The sequence below is a fragment of the Diabrotica virgifera genome, chromosome 2, assembly GCF_917563875.1.
Source record: "Diabrotica virgifera virgifera chromosome 2, PGI_DIABVI_V3a".
NCBI classification, from domain to species: Eukaryota; Metazoa; Arthropoda; class Insecta; order Coleoptera; family Chrysomelidae; genus Diabrotica; species Diabrotica virgifera.
In genome coordinates this window covers 235176580-235194045 of record NC_065444.1, presented here as the reverse complement: position 1 = coordinate 235194045, position 17466 = coordinate 235176580, and the positions used below count along the sequence as shown (strand labels likewise).

The window sequence follows — 17466 nt, the reverse complement described above, 5'->3', positions numbered from 1 at the left end:
CATTTTAAACTTTAATATTGTCAACATTTGGTTCTTATTAGGTACATAATGATTGTTTTATGCTTTAAGATATACTATCATAATGGTTACTGGTCTATCGGTAATATGTCTATGATTGCAACACGCCTTTGGGATAGGTTGATTCACTGTTATTATTTGTATTAAAAGTTCGAAGACCAGTTAAATAAAAGTATAACATAGTCAGATGAAGTCGCATTTATTATAATTATAATTAATTAAATAAGGACTATAAGGAGCCAGTTGAGTACCAACCCTTCAGCTTTTCCTTACAATCTTCAAAATCTTACTTTTCATGTAGTGTGCAAGGAATTGTAAATAAATAAACCAACAAATAATTTATTTTTGTTTTAATGACGTAATCGATATCCTGATTATGTCTTTAGTAAACAATCCTTGAATTGTATACGTAACTGTAATTTATATATCTCTAAAGGATTCGCTTTTCATCAAAATGAATATGCCTGCGATGTCGTCGTACAAAAGCTTATTCTGTCCCCTACAACACCAATATTTTTCTTTTATATCTGGAATTGATGTCTACGGGGAACGTATATTGGGTTAGTATACGTCAGCAGCTTTTATTGAAGGAACTGATATTTGAAGAAGTGAGATTGAAAAATTGCAAGATAGTATTTCTCTTGGCCTAAAATAGAAGCGAATTGCAATAAATTATATAACAGATTGCTGTCTTGACGGCAAAGAAATACTTTTATGTCCATGGAATAATGGAATTTGTATCGGTAGCAATTTGTAGTATAAAAATAGAAGTATTAGGCGTGGATCCCGCGTACCTAAACAAAGTTTATTAACGGTGTGTAGTCGGACAAACTTAGATGTATGGGAATACTGGAACAGGAGAAGTTTTTATTGTGGAACGTGTTTTCCTGACAAGTTTATGATTGTGAAAACTAGCAGGTTGTTTTTAAGTTTATTTAATAGCAAACTTCATAAAACACTAAGCATCAAAATTAACGAAACCACCTTAAAAATGAGAAGTTTTTGATGTCTCGTATTTCCTAAACCTGTTGTCCGATTTGAGTGATTTTTTTAGTATTTTATAGCTTTATTCTTCAACAATATCGATGTAATAATATTATTGTTAAAGAGATAAGTGTCATTGTATACCGGGTCTAACAATGATAGTGTGTTTTTTCCTCAAAGTTTGGAACACCCTGTGGAATATTCTGGCGTATATAAAATCCATCCATCCAATGGCACTACAGTCCAAATCGAGCCTTGGCCTCCTTCAATAAGCTTCTCCAATCATTTCGATTTACCGCTGTTCTTTTCCATGAACGCGTTCCCAGGAAGTTCCTGGCATCCTCATCGACTTCGTCTTCCCATCTCTTTTTAGGTCTTCCAACCGGTCTTCTTCCCTGCATTCTTGCATTCAGCAATTTTCTGGGGATTCTATTCTCATGCATGCGGACCACGTGCCCTGCCCACCGTAATCTCTGTAGTTTAGTGTGTTGTGCTAGAGTTGGTTCGCTATATTGCTCGTATATTTCTCTATTATACCTAATTCGCCAGTTGTTATTTTCCCTTATTGGGCCCAGTGTCCTACGTAATACTTTTCTTTCAAACACATCTAATACATTGGCAGATTTCTGTGTCACCACCCATGTTTCGCAGCCATAACTTACTAGGGGCCTGATTATTGCTTTATATACCCGGAGTTTTGTTTTCCGGTGTACGCCTCGCGATTTGAATATGTGGCCCATCGCGAAATATGCTTTATTTGCCAGCACAAGCCTTCTATTTATTTCCGGTTCTTCTTCACTGCTTGCAACCAGATCCATTCCTAGGTACGTGAATCTATTCACATGTTCTATATCGTCAATAAAGTGTTGTTGCGCCGGTCTATTTGATCTGGTTTGTATGAGTAGTTTTGTTTTATTTGTGTTTATTGCTGGCCCTACTGCTTCTGCACTCTGTTTCAACTCAACGTAGGTTTCTTCCGCTGCATTCATTGTTCTGCTCATTATGTTTATATCATCCGCGTATGCTGCTAATTGGGTAGATTTGTTTGTAAGTATGTTACTTCCGCTTACCGTCAACCGTCTAATTACATATTCAAGAACAAGATTAAAAAGCGTTGGAGCCAGTCCGTCGCCTTGTTTCAGTCCTTGCGTTATCGTAAACGCATCAGTGATCTGTCCTTGAATACATACTTGTGCTTCTGTTTCTGTCATTTTCATTTGCACTAGTCGTATTAATTTTGATGGTATGCCAAATTCTTCCAATATATTAGGTAGAATTGTTCTATCTATTGAATCATAGGCTTGTTTAAAATCTACAAAGAGATTGTAAACGTCCATGTCATATTCCCATGCTTTGGCTAGTATTTGTTTAACTGTAAATAGTTGGTCAATGGTAGATCTATTTTGCCTAAACCCTGCTTGATATTTCCCGATGATTTTTTCCGTGAGTGGTTGAAGTCTTCGATTAAGGATGTTTGTGAATATTTTGTATCCCGAACAAAGTAAAGAGATGCCTCTATAATTCTGACACAACAGTTTGTCTCCTTTTTTATGAATAGGGCAGATTATACTTTTCTTCCATTGTTGGGGGATTTCTTCTTCTATCCATATCTCTCGTATTAGCTGATACATCTGTTGTGTCAAATTCCTTCCTCCTTGCTTGAGTAGTTCTGCCGGTATTTTATCTATTCCCGCTGCTTTATGGCTTTTTTGTATGTGGATTGCCGTTTGGACCTCCTCTAGCGTTGGGGGACTAGTTAATTCATTTTCTTCTCCATCTTCCCCCAGCTCTTGTTGTTGTACCTCCTGCCGTGCCTGCTGCTGTCTCTGTTGTTGTAATGGTGGTTGTGCCCCTTTGTTTAATACTTCCTTAAAATATGTCATCCAGGTTATCTTAATTTCGTCCATATCGCTAATGATTTCACCCTTCTTATTTTTGCAGAGGCTAGTCTTAGTTTGTATCCCTGTCTTAAATGTTTAATAAGTTGGTATGCACTACGTGTTTCGTTTTCCTTAAACTACCTCTCTATGTTCAGTATCCGTTGGTTTTCGTACTTTCTCTTTTTCTGCCTGCACAGTTTATCTGCTCTTCGTCTTTTGTTCTCAAATTCTGTTTTTCTCTCTCTAGTACGTCTGAGTATGTAATTCTTATGTGCTTCATTTCTTTCCTGTATAGCTTGTTTGCATTCTCCATCGAACCATGTTTCTTCTCTCCGTTGTGTCTTTGTTCCTATGACTTCTTTCGCTGTGTTTAGTATGATACTGCTTATGGTGTTCCATTGATTTTCTATTGTGGAGTCTGCTCTGTTTTCTTCTAGTAATTTTTCATCCACTGTTCTCTCAAATCTTTCTTGTACCTCAGGGACTTTTAGGTTATCTAAGTTTAGTTTTTCTTGTTTTGGATATTTTTCCTTTACCTGTCGACTGATTTTGCATCTAAACCGTGTCTGCACTAGTAGATGGTCTGAGTCACAGCTTGCGCCACGTCTGCTTTTTACATCTAATATACTCGTCGCCATTCTTTTTTCAGTCAGTATATGGTCTATTTGATTTATTGTGTTTCCGTCAGGTGATATCCAAGTGCCCTTATGTATGTCCCGATGTGGGAAGCATGTCGAACTGATAATCATATTCTTTCCAGCTGCGAAATCTATTAGAAACTGATCATTCTCATTTGTGTCTCTATGCAAACTATGTTTCCCTATTACCCCTATGTACTCTTCTTCTTTTCCGATCTTGGCGTTTGTGTCGCCTATCACCATTTTAATGTCGTTTCTTGGTATTGAGTCATAGATTCGTTCTAGATCTTGATAAAAGGCTACCTTAGTGTCTTCTTCCTGTTCATTTGTGGGACAGTGTACATTTATAGGGGTTATGTTAAAGAAATGCGTTTTTATCCTAAGCTTGCAGATTCTTTCATTGATGGCTTGAAAATCTGTTATCAGGTGCTTCATTTTATTATCTACGATAAAGGCTACTCCAAATTCTTTATTTCCTTCATCTTTACCGCTATACAGTATAGTGTGTGTTTTAGTGTCCCGGATACCTTTTCCCAACCATTTAGTTTCTTGTACTGCAGTGATATATAAACTGCTGCAGTGATAGTGCGTATATAAAATAGTCAAATTAAAACTCAACTGTAGCCTTAGGCTTTCTTAACATTTTTCTTTTTGACTCATTCGCTTATTTGGATAATAAAAAGTTACGTACTTTAACAATTAACAATGTTATTCAGCAATACAGATTGTTTCTAAATAAGTGCGACAAACTTTAAGGGGTAATTCTGCATGAAAAAATAATGACCGTTTGCTTTATAAACATATGTCCGCAAATGCGTTGTTTCCGAGATACGGGATGTTGAATTTTTTCTTACAAACTGACGATTTATTTATTGCTCCAAAACTGGTTGAGATATGCAAACGAAGTTTGGTAGGTTTTAAGAGGTTATTATTGCGCATTTTTTGACATACAATTAAAAATTTTATATTCACCATTGGCGTGCATACGGGTATAAACAATTTAGATACATCCTGTATGCACGCCAATAGTGAATATAAAATTGTTAATGGCATGTCAAAAAAAAAATGCACAATAACTACCTCTTAAAACCTAATAAATTTCATTAGCATATCTCAACTGGTTTTAGAGCAATAAATAAATTCAACATCCCGTATCTCGGAAACGAAGCATTTGTGTACATATTATGTTTATAAAGCAAACGGTCATTATTTTTCATGCAGAATTACCCCTTAAAGTTTATCGCACTTATTTAGAAACACCCTGTATTAATGAATAACATGGCTAGTTGTTAAAGTACCTAACTTTTTTCTTATCAAATATAAGCGAATGAATCAAAAAGCAAGATGTTAAGAAAGCCTATGGCTACAGTTGAGTATTAGTTCCAATATTTTATATACGCTAGAATAGTCCACAGGGTGTTCCAAACTTTGAGGAAAAAACACACTATCATTGTTACACCCGGTATACAATGATACGTACCTGTTTAGCAATAATATTATTACATAGATATTCTTGAAGAATAAAGTTATAATATACAAAAAAAAATCAGTAAAATCGGACAACAGGTTTAGGAAATACGAGACATCAAAAATGTCCCATTTTTAAAGTGATGCGTTAATTTTGATGCTTAGTGTATATGATAAAATGTTTGCCCAACAGATATGTTAGACATTTTAATAAGGCCAACACGTAGAACATATCAAATGACAGGAATGGTGTTGCTGGTAAATAGCAGTCTAATTTTTGCATGAGAGTTTAATGAGAGGGTAACAAATCAATTGGAAGTTCTGTCCAACAAAATACATGGGAAGTTTTCGTAGTCTGACGTTCGAAACCTATAACCTGTTCCACAATTAAAACTTTCCTTTTTCCAGTGTTCCCATATATCAAAGTTTGTGCGACTAGACACCGTTAAGCTATTAACAAATTTTCAGCTTGGTATTACTAAAGACTTTTATGGTACGCGGGATCCAGGCTTTTATTTCTTAATAATTGCTGTGACCACAAATAATACCAAAATATTAATTTTCTTTTCAAACAGAGAATAGGTGGCAGGGATAACCAGACTCATGAACTGAAGAAAAGAATCGGCCTTGGGTGGGCAGTAGGGATGGGAAAAACCTACCTGTTATAACCTAAACCGTATTTTTCCTCTGCAATAATCGGTTTTTCCGGTTGACTTTTTGTCCCGGTTATAACCGGTTTTTTCTTTATAAAATAATAACCGATGAAAACCCGGATAAGCGAAAAAATACTGAATTCAGAGAAAAAATGGGAACATTTTTCGCCCCCGCGCCTAAATGAGAAATTTTAAGCTGACTGAAACCAATTTCACAACACTGATGCCTGATTCATAAACTGATATGGATTCGAATGAAGTGTCGCAAACTAAAGAGCAATGTAAATGAAGTGTCGCAAACTAAAGCGCAACCTATTGGGTATTGGCTATGACTAAAAAAACCAAACACCGATTTTTGGAATATCCGGTTTTTTTGACCGGTTATAACCGACAGGTTAAACCGTAGGTGAAAAAAAGGTATAACCGAAAACCGGTGTTTTGTCAACAACCGCCATCCATAGATAGCAGCATTTGGAAAACTGAGAGAAACTCTTAAAAGTGAGTTGCCCACATGCCTAAAGAGAAAGGTATTTGATCAGTGCGTCCTCCCAGTCTTGACGTACGGATCGGAAACCCTTACCTTAACTAAAGCTTCTGCTACCAAACTAAGAGTCACGCAGAGAAGAATGGAGCGGCCAATGTTAGGAATAACTCTGCGAGACAAAATCAGAAACGAAAAAATCAGGAGAAGAACAAAGGTGACTGACGTCATCGAAAGAATAGCCAGGTTAAAGTGGAGATGGGCAGGACACATAGCCAGAATGACAGATGGGCGATGGACAAAGAGGTTATTAGAATGGAGGCCAAGAGAAGACAAGAGAAGCGTCGGTCGACCGCCTACAAGATGTGGTGATGACTTAAGAAAGCTAAATAAAAACTGGATGAAAGCGGCGCAGGATAGATGGGGTTGGAAACAAGGGGAGGAGGCCTATGTTCAGCAGTGGACTTTTGAGGCTGGATGAAGATAATAAGTAAACAAATATTCTACTCTAGACACCGGCGCCGATTAGGTCACAGTAGCCTTTTCAATTCTGATGGGAAAACCCAAGTATTTTTTATGTATTTTTGGCTGATGATTACGAATTTCGAGGCTGCATTTCGATCCCATTAGTTAAAAATTGTTATAAGCAATTTCATTGTTTATAAATTGTTTATAAGGCACTAGTCCGTAAACTAAAAGAGATAAAAAAAGTGTTTAAATAAAATTTGTTCCTTGATAAAAAACAGAGACAATTATGGCACTAAACTTAAATCTAACAATTAGAACTCAAATATTATAAAACTAGTACAGTGGAACCCCGATAAGTCGGCCCCAGATAACCCGGAAGTCCGGCTAATCCGGACCGACTTTCATCAGACGACAAACATTTCAACAATAAAAGTGTATGTAATATAATATTTCAGAGATAATGTGGCACACGGCGCTAGAGTGACGAACATTTTCTCGGATTATCGGAAACAACAGGCATCTGTATTACTTTATTCATTTCAAACTGTCTTAGCATTGTTTAAAAAGGACTAAAAAACTATGTAAAAAATTCTTTTTAAACAATGGTGTTAGTCTCCACTGTTCTTAAATAACATAACATCGTTCCGATTGTCACCGTATTGTGTGTAGTACAGTCGTACCTATTGTTCGCTTCCGTTCTGTAATCGTACTTCAGATAAGTTTGCGTTTTTTTTCTGTCTACGTAGTAGAAACAAAACGTAAAAATGTTGTAGTGACATTGGACAAGAAACTAGAAGCATTAGGTAGGATTAATAAAGGCGAAGCTTTAAAAACAATTGCAGTATCATATGGTATCGAAGAATTTTGTTTCAAAATGATAACAAACGACAGTTTGGACCATCGGTGCAAAGCTAATAAAGCTAAAAATGAGAATCTCTCATGCTGAACTGCTTATCCCTTTCAGTCACCATGTTCGTTTAAATGAACATCAACTTTTAAGCTCCAACGATAGCTAATTCCCATTTGTTACGTTGAATCACCGTGATCGTCTCAACGAACATCGAATCTGTACTTTGTACTAGGCATAATAATGTTTACGGGCGAAATTTGTTATTTATAAATTTTTAAAGAAATTATAAACATTTCAACCTCCAAGTTTTAAATTTTTATCTTTGCCAACAACAACTCATGACTGAGAGGGTTATGTTAAAGAGACTACGGGATCACACAGCACGCAACCGGCAGACGAAATTGACACAACCGAAACTAACTGAGTTTTTTACCAAGAAAAGAATAATATGTACTCTTTACTCTATACAACTATATGTAATTTAGTACTGTGCATATATATTTCATGTTATTTCAATTATTATAACGGAGTTAATCTGTTAGTAAACCGTATTTTATTAATTTTTACCATATTCTCCGGATAAACCGGATTTTAGATAACCCGGATCGACCGCGTCCCCGATTAATCCGAGTTATCGAGGTTCCACTGTACATATTGCATATTGCAAAATAAGTATTCTTCGAAGCTTTTTCGATCGCAACTCGCCTCCTTCGCATAAAAATGAGTTTTGTAAAGTCTCTTTTTAAAGATTAATTCATAGACTTTCAAAAAAAGTTTGTTAAATTACTTTAACTCTATTTGTATTAAAGTTGTACCCGTTTGAAGGTTTAATTTTCTTAAATTTGTACATTATTTTTTGTTTATGTGGGTTTTAAGCAAATTTGAGCAATAAAAATTTATACTTTAATTAACAGTAATGATAGAAGAAGTGAAAAGGAAACATTGTGAGTTTAGAAAAATCTTCGTAGTTTTATTTTTGGCCAAGATATAGATATATTAATAGCGCGATCTGAGGCGCAAGACCGCCTCACAGCGAAAAGGTTTGCATGCGAAGCGCTCTATACAAATTTATATATTTAATTTATATATTTGTATACTTATAAATTGCATATTTATAAATTTATATATTTTTAATTTATATACACACACCGGCAAAATTAAAGGAACACTTAAGAAATGGGGCATGTTTGATGTCTCAGATTTCCTAAACTAGTTGTCAGATTTGAGTGATTTTTTATTTGTATGTTGTAGCCTTAATATTTTAGAATATCGGTGTAATAATACTGTTGCTAGATCATACTGTGTTTTTTCCTTAAAATTTGGAATACCCTGTGGAATATTCTAGCACATATAAAATATTAAAATTAAAACTTAATTGTAGCCTTGGGCTTTCTTAATATTTTTATTTTTGATTCATTTGCTTATGTGGGATAATAAAAAAGTTAGGTACTTTAACAACTAGTCATGTTCTTCATCAATGCAGGGTATTTCTAAATAAGTGCGACAAACTTTAAGGGGTAATTCTGCATGAAACATTTATAAGAGTTTGCTTTATAAACATATATGTCCACAAATGCTTTGTTTCCGAAATACGGCACGTTGATTGTTTTCTTACAAACTGACGATTTATTTATTGCTCTTTTGACATATGCAAATAAAATTTGGTAGGTTTTAGAAGAAAATTATTGCGCATTTTTTTGACATACAATTAAGAACTTTATATTCACCATTGGCGTGCATACGGGATATATTTAAAATGTTTATACCCGTATGCACGCCAATGGTGAATATAAAATTCTTAATTGTATATAAAAAATATACAATGACTACCTCTTAAAACCTACCAAATTTCATTTGCATATCTCAACCGGTTTTAGAGAAATAAATAAATCGTCAGTTTGTAAGAAAAACAACATCCCTTATCTCGGAACGAAGCATTTGTGGACATATGTTTATAAAGTAAACGGTCATTAATTTTTCACGCAGAATTACTCCTTACAGTTTGTCGCACTTATTTAGAAACACCCTGTATTGATGAAGAACATGAGTAGTTGTTAAAGCACCTAACTTTTTTATTATCCAACGTAAGCAAATGAATCAAAAAAGAAAATGTTAAGAAAGCCTAAGGCTACAATTCAGTTTTAATTTCAATATTTTATATATGGTAGGATATTCCACAGAGTGTTCCAAAAATTAAGGAAAACACACAGTATGATTGTTACACCCGGTATAACATGACATTTACCTGTCTAGTTACAATATTATTATGCCGATATTCTTAAAGAATAAGGCTATAGCATAGTAAAAAAAATCATTCAAATCAGACAACTGGTTTAGGAAATCCGAGACATCAAACATGTCCCTTTTTTAAGGTGCTCCTTTAATTTTGCCGGTGTGTGTATTTATATCCGTTATCTTCATTTTTATCTTTGAAGATCCTAATACAATTTTATCATATCATTCGTATAATTAAATGATCATAAATGATCACACCACCTTTGATTCTATTTATTTTTTCTTCGATTGTTTGTACTAAATGAGAAAAAACCATGAAAAACTAAGATTTCAGAAATTTACTTAAAAGTATGTTGTTCTTATTTATAATACTATTTTTGCAAACATTTTCATTCATGCAACTAGATCGAGTTATACAGGAGATCTCAGTTTTTTTACATCTACGTAAGTTTTAGAGCAATTTTTAGAGTTAGATATTGTTATTAAGTCTGCTATTGTGAGCATTAAAATTAAAACTTTTTGGAGTTTCAGAGTCTCATTATCTATATTATGATATCCATATAAAAGTAGATTGAGTTTTTTTGCAGCATCATTATCGAAGAAAAAGTAAGTAGAATAAAAGGTGATACGAAGTACTTTATGATGATTTAATTGTAAGTATTATATGATAAACTTGTATTGGAATCTTCAAAAATGAAAAATGAAGATAACGTCTATAAATATGTAAATTATAATTTACATAGAGAGTTTCACGCGCGAAACTTTTTGCTGTAAACCGATATTGCGCCTCAGAGCGCGATATAAATACACCTACATACATTTTTCTAAGCTCAAAATATTCCTTTTGAGTTCATCTATCATTAATGTTAATTCAGGATAAATGTTTCATGCTCAATTTTGCTTGAAACTCTTATAAACAAATTAATGTAAAAGCTTTTTAAGAAATTAAAACTTCAAAAGGTTATAACTTGGCAAATTTTATTCGAAGATCTAGAAATTAATCTTTAAAATGAGACTTTTTATAGTTCATTTGCATGCGCATAAGCCGAGATTACAATCAAAAGAGCTTTGAAAAGTGCTTATTTTGCAATTTGAGGTTTGCACACTAATTTTACAATATCTTAAGTTCCAGTTATTAGATTTAAGTTTAGTAAACGTCATTTTCTTTGTTTTTTATTTGAACAATTGAACAACTTTTGTTTGAACATTTTTTTAATCCTTTGGTGTTTACGATCTGGGGTCTTTTAAATAATCTATAAACAATTAAATTAGTTATATCAATTTTTTGATTACTTGTATCGAAATCCACCCTCGAAATTCGTAATTAGCAGCCAAAAATACATAAGAAATATTTAGGTTTACCCTCCAGAATCAGAAAAGGCCACGGTTACTACTACTCAAATTATATAGTTCTAAAATACAGCAGAAAAAATAGTAAACTTTTCAGTTAATCTAGTTTTCTTTTCTTAGTTTTTATACTTTTCAGTGTTGTCGGAGTAAATCAATCTGAATAAAAATATTTAAACGTACAATTGAACGAAAATTATAAAATACTCAACTGTTATAAAATTAGTTAATTATTTCTTACCTTCAGGCGTAAGCGCCAACATACAGAAGGGTTCTCCTCTAACTACTACTTCTTGTAAAATAATTCCAAAAGAATAAACATCTCCTGGCTGTGTTCCTCTTTTACGGAGGCTACTGTGACGCAATAACTCAGGAGCAGTCCATAAAAGTTCTGTAATTAAGATAGAAAAAGTTAATTACGATTTTCATTTCTTTTATTACAAGACACTGAATAATTCAATGTTCTTTATTTTTACGTAATAATTTTATAAACTTAGAGCAGAGTTAAGTTCTGAATTAGTATTATGTTAGATCAAATTTGGCCATACGGCTCACACTCCCTATAAGGGTAAACTTGACTCATCCCAGATATCTACGGTATCAAAAGTATTGAGCTCTGGTGGGACTCTTTCCGTGTTATCGACCCCTAGGTGACTTGGTATGCAGGTGTATCTCCCAAAAATTTTCGTACACATCTGGCCGTTGCGAGTAGTACAGCTTTCTGCATGGTCTTGTAAAGATGTACATTTATACCCAGCCTTTTTGTGCTTTCGAGGAGGTTCTTCGGAATGACTCCAGTAGTAGACATAATAATAGGTATCGTCTGGGTACTTTGCATTCTCCATTGTCTTCGTATTTGAATTTCCAGATCTCTGTACTTGGCGATCTTTTCAGTAAATTTACTACTTAGGTATCGCCACAACAATTAGTGTTGTTTTTCTTGTTAATTTATTAACTAGTACGAGATCTGGTATATTATGTGCCACTGTTTGGTCTGTGAGCACAGTGCGGTCCCAGTATAGCTTGTAGTTGCCATCCTCAAGCATACTCTCAGGGATGTACTGATAATATGAGAGATGGTCCGTTTGGAGAAGTCCCAGCTTGATAGCTATCTCTTGATGAAGGATTTTCCTACTGCGTCATGCCGTTCTTGTATTCATTTGCAGCAAATGCCTGACAGCCCCCTGTAAGATGTTGGATGGTTTTTTGGGCTTGACATCCATATCGGCATCTGTCGTTTTGAACCTGAGGATCTTTTACGATAAATTTGAGGTAATTTCTGGTTGGTATAACCTGATCCTGACTGGCCAGTAATGAACCCTCCGTTTCAAGTAACATCCTTCCTGATGTCAACCAATAATTCGACACTGTATTGTCGCCATAGTCTTGGCTGATCTCATTGGGATGTCGCCCGTGCATAGGTTTACCCATCCAGTTGCGCATTTTTTCGTCCTTAGTGAGGTGGTTTATGCGCATTTCTGGTTCCCTCAGTTTAATCGGTGTTGTGTCATCTACTGCGCAGATAGCGCGGTGTAGAGTAGATGTTTCAGCTTGCATCTGAAAATAAGTTCTTAAATTAGCAATTTGTTTATCTAATTGCTCACCTATATCCATAAGTCCACTTCCTCCTAAATACCGCGGTAATGTCGTTCGTTCTACTGCACTTTTAGGGTGGTGTTTTTGTGCTTTTGTGAGGTGTTTACGTACTTTTCGCTGAAGATTTTCTATATCCGTTTTTGTCCACTTAACAATACCAAATGAATAGCTAAGCGCGGAACAAGCGTAGGTGTTTAGTGCCTTAAACAAATTTTTACTGTTAAGCTGTGAAAGAAGCAGCTGTTTTACCATTCGTATAAACTCAGTAGTTATCTCAGTTTTCATTTGCTTATGGTCAATTTTTCGCGCCTGCTTTACTCCAAGATATTTGTACATATCGATGGCCTCGATGTTCTGGCCATTTTGCATATCGAATCCACCGGGCTGTACTTTTCCTCTGACTATATTTAAAACACGGCACTTGTCTAGTCCGAAGTGCATACTAATGTCGTTTGAAAAGGATTCTACAATTCTTAGCATCTCATCTAGTTGGTATCGAGTGGAAGCCATTAATTTCAAATCATCCATATACAACAAATGATTAAGCTTCGCCACCACATTGTTGTTATTTTTGATGCTAAAACCTGCGTCAGTGGAGTTCAATAGCTGAGATAGTGGGTTCATAGGAAAATATTATATTCATAATCTCCTTGGAAAAGGCCCCGACTGATTGCGATATTTTCAGTCTCGATGTTATTTTCACCGGGTATTTGAAGGTGAATTCTAGTCTTCCGCACTCTGTCATTATATGCTGTAAAAAGGTCACTATATTATCATCGACTTTATATATTCTCAATATACCTATAAGCCTTTAATGCGGTACTGAATCAAAGCCCTTCTTGTAATCAATGAAAGCAGTAAATAGGTTCCTCTTTTTGGAATATGCTTGATTAGAAATGACTGAGTCGATGATAAGTTGATCTTTGCAATCCATGGAACCCTTAGCGCATCCTTTCTGTTGAGGCTCTATGATATTGTTTAGAGCACAGTGTTGGTAGATACGTCGGGTATACAGGATGTGACCAATTTATACAAAGTTGGAAGACAAGTAATTGGGCGGTACTTGGCTGAATCTTGGGTGTTATTTTGATCCTTCGGTATTAAATAAGTGGTTCCCTGAGTTAGAAATTATGGTATTTCCTATCAGTTAGAAATAACATGATTAATTAATGTTGATAAGCACTCATGAATACTCCAAAACTTCTTAAGCCAGAAGTTTTGAACTCCATCTGGTCCAGGAGATTTCCAGTTATGAAGCTCTTTGGTGATATTTGAGACTTCTTCAGTGGTGAAGGGTTCGTAGAGAGTAGTAGTGTAGTGTTGGCCGTGCTGTGTCGTATCTTATATCCATCCATCATTGTTGTTAAAAGCAGCTGGTGTGGAAAGTTGATTTCCCCAAAACTCACGAATTTCTTCTTGGCTTGGGTAAGACTTATCGAGATTTTCTACGGTTAAATTGAGTTTTCGATAGAAGTCCTTCCCAGCAGTCTCAAAAAGGGCATTGTCGGATTTTCGGTTGTTGCTCACTTTGTACCTTAGTCGTCCTGAATAAACGGAGAGTTTTTGTTTTAATGCATCCAGGCACTGTTGGGCTGTGTTGTTTTCTGGATCATATCTTGAGTGTCTTGCAGTACTCAGTATTATTTCTTCAGCTCTCCTGATGACTCTTCTACTTCTTACACCTCGTATATATTCTGTGACTTGCCAATATCCCTCCGCAGTAATTCAATCTTTGACAATCTACGACATAATTGGGCAGGACTTCAGTGTTCACAATTTGAAACAGCGCCCCTAGTTTTTTACAAGAGTTTATTCGTGGTAGCGGTGGTCTGCTAAGTGGGTTTGTTCCATTAAACTCCTGTACCGCACGTGCCATTTCGCTTACTAGGTTATCACGTAACTCGTTGTTTTCCTGCTCTGTATTGTCAGGTTGAGTTTCTTGTATGGCAAGTTCAGGAGTCTGCTCATGAACTTCAACAGGGACTTGATCTTCAATTACTACATCGTTATGAATCTCCCGTTCGACTTCGCTTGTGATGGTATTACGTCTAGTCTCTGGGATAAGGTTGTTTCTTTTAATTACCCGGTATTGGTCTGATCCTCGTTGCTCCGATACTTGAATATCTGGGTACTTCCTGCAAAATTCGGGATACAGCTGTTGTCGGTAGCCGATTGTTTCTTGATTCTTATGTTAGATTATTATTGCCAATTATTATTTTATGTTATCAAAAATGATAATAAGAAAGTAACTTAGATTTTGGTGGAGGTGTAGATGTTAATTCTTATGGGCGCATTCACCAAATCGCAGTTTTAGTCCCTAGGAGGGATGGCGGTTGTTGGCAAAACACCGGTTTTAGATTATACCGTTTTATTCACGTACGCTTTAACCTGGCGGTTATAACCGGTCAAAAAACCGGTTATTCCAAAAACCGGTGTTCGGTTTTTTTAATCATTAGCCAATACCCATTAGGTTAAAATGTTACATTTTTACGTATATATATGAACTTAAGTTTGCAATACTCCATTATAATCGGTATCAATATCATATGTATCGATATTATTGAAAGAATAATATTCTTTCAATAATACGGATAACAATATGGATACCAAGATAATAAACACATCGATATACAGGGTGTCTCGAAAAGATTGGTCATAAATTATACCACAGATGCTGGGTTCAAAAATAAGTTGATTGTACCTTACTTACCTTAGTACAAATGTGCACATAAAAAAAGTTACAGCCCTTTGAAGTTACAAAATAAAAATAAAGTTTTTTCAATATATCGAAAACTATTAGAGATTTTTTACTGAAAATGGACATGTATCATTCTTATGGTAGCAGCATCTTGAAAAAAAAATTATAGTGAAATTTGTGAACCTCATAAAAATATTGTGAAGGCTTTGTTCCCTTAAACCCCCCTAAACTTTTGTCTATGTTGATAGTAAATTACTATTGTAGTATTATTAGTTAAACATAATGTTTTTAAAACTTTTTTGTCTCTTAGTACTTTCTCGAAAAGCCAGTTTTTATCGGGATATTTTGAATATTTGTCAAATCCACCACATTTTGTATATGGTTAAGTACAATTATAGATATAGAGACCTGGTAATAATATAATATAATTTACATTTTTTTAATATGAAAAAATACCAAGGGCAAAAAAGTTTTAAAAGCACTGTGTTTAACTAATGGTACCGCTACTAATAAAAGTTTAATTGGAACGTACATAAACATTTGGGAGGTTTAAAGAAACGAAACCCCCATAAAATTTTTATGTGAACGTATTAAAAAAGAAGACGCATCTCGATAAAAACTGGCTTATCGAAAAAATTCTAAGATGCAAAAAAGTTTTAAAAATATTGTGTTTAACTGATGGTACCACAATAATAATTGAATTGGAATGTACACAAAAGTTTGGGGGGTTTAAGAAAAGAAAACCCTATAATATTTTTATGAGGTGTACAAATTTTACTGTTGTTTTTTTAATATAATTCTGCCATCCTTCGCAAAAAGTACTTCACGCACCGTTTCATACAATATTTTATCTACGATAAACAAATAAAAACAGCTGTAACTCTTCGTCACTGGAATTCATTTCTATTCTACAATTTTTAGAACTTTGACATTTAAAAATTCTAACTACCTTCAAACCACAAAACTGTCAAAACTTTTGTTGTAATTCATTGCTCATATTGTCATCACCATGACAACGCGAAAGTTAAGGATTGTCACCATGACAACGCGAAAGTTAAAACAGTGCGAAAAAGTAAATCCCATTTAAAATATATTGTTACTTCACGCACACTTTAAATCCTTTATGCACTGCTATCTATAATGACAGTTTTCACAAACTAAAAACTTATACATAATATGACATAGAGTAGATAATTTTTTTTAAAACAGTCATTTGTAATATTTTATCGGGGCGTGACCTTACCAAATTAACGTTTTTCCTAAAAATGGTGTATAATTTGGCCACACTGGGATATCTAATGTCTACGAATAACACACTAACATTTAAATAACCAATAAACAAAAGGTAGTCCTTAATCAGTAAACCTAACCATTTAAACTTATATAGTTCTAAACCATTTTAACGACTGTTACTCCTGCATGACAAAAGTGTCTGGGTTTTCAAAAAAGAACAAGCATAAAATTGAATATCCAGATATAAACTCAGCAATTAAACCGGTTTTTCGTGGAGAAGATTTACCAGTTCCAGGACCTCGGTAAATTGGGAGAAAGTTTTGTAAATATATGGTGGTAAAAGTGAACTTGATGAGGTATCAGAAAAGAATGATTCTTATTTTCCCTAAAGCCACGAAAAAGCACCTTATTGCATCCAAAAAGCTGATTTATTGATTTAGTTCGAGACCTTCACTTGCCAAAGGACATGCTTCACCCTTAGGCTCTAGATTACTATAATGGATTTTTTTAATGGAATTTACTAGCCAGGACAACTTACAATATTTAGGATCCGTAACCAGGACTATCCTTTTTTACTATGCAGGATAAAATGTGTGTCTGATAATCCAAATAGTGTTATGGGAAAATTGGGATATGCACAAAATTGTGTACAAAAGACTTAATCTAATTTTTGTTTCGAGTTCTGAACTTATATGTATATAGTATATAGGAATTTTTATAATAAACAGCTATATGTATTTCATGCATTCTATAACTCCAAATCAAACATTTCACCTGACCAGACAATGTACAGTGGACGCATACGCAGAAATGCGCGGCAAACTAAGAAGAAGATAACTCAAAGTATAAATGTGGTGAAATATTTTGGTGTTTGAATTCGCATTCAGGACACTTTAAACTCCCCGGTACAGCCATTTT

At 34.6% G+C, this 17466-nt stretch overlaps 1 protein-coding gene across 1 annotated transcript in view; it reads right to left on the bottom strand.

Annotated features, from left to right (window-relative positions):
- LOC114348418 (retinal guanylyl cyclase 2) overlaps positions 1 to 17466 on the bottom strand; it is a 368770-nt gene that overhangs the window by 141227 nt on the left and 210077 nt on the right. The window contains exon 5 of the mRNA XM_028298999.2: positions 11263 to 11412. Within this exon, the coding sequence (XP_028154800.2) occupies positions 11263 to 11412 (150 nt within the window). The remainder of the gene's footprint in view (positions 1 to 11262; positions 11413 to 17466) is intronic.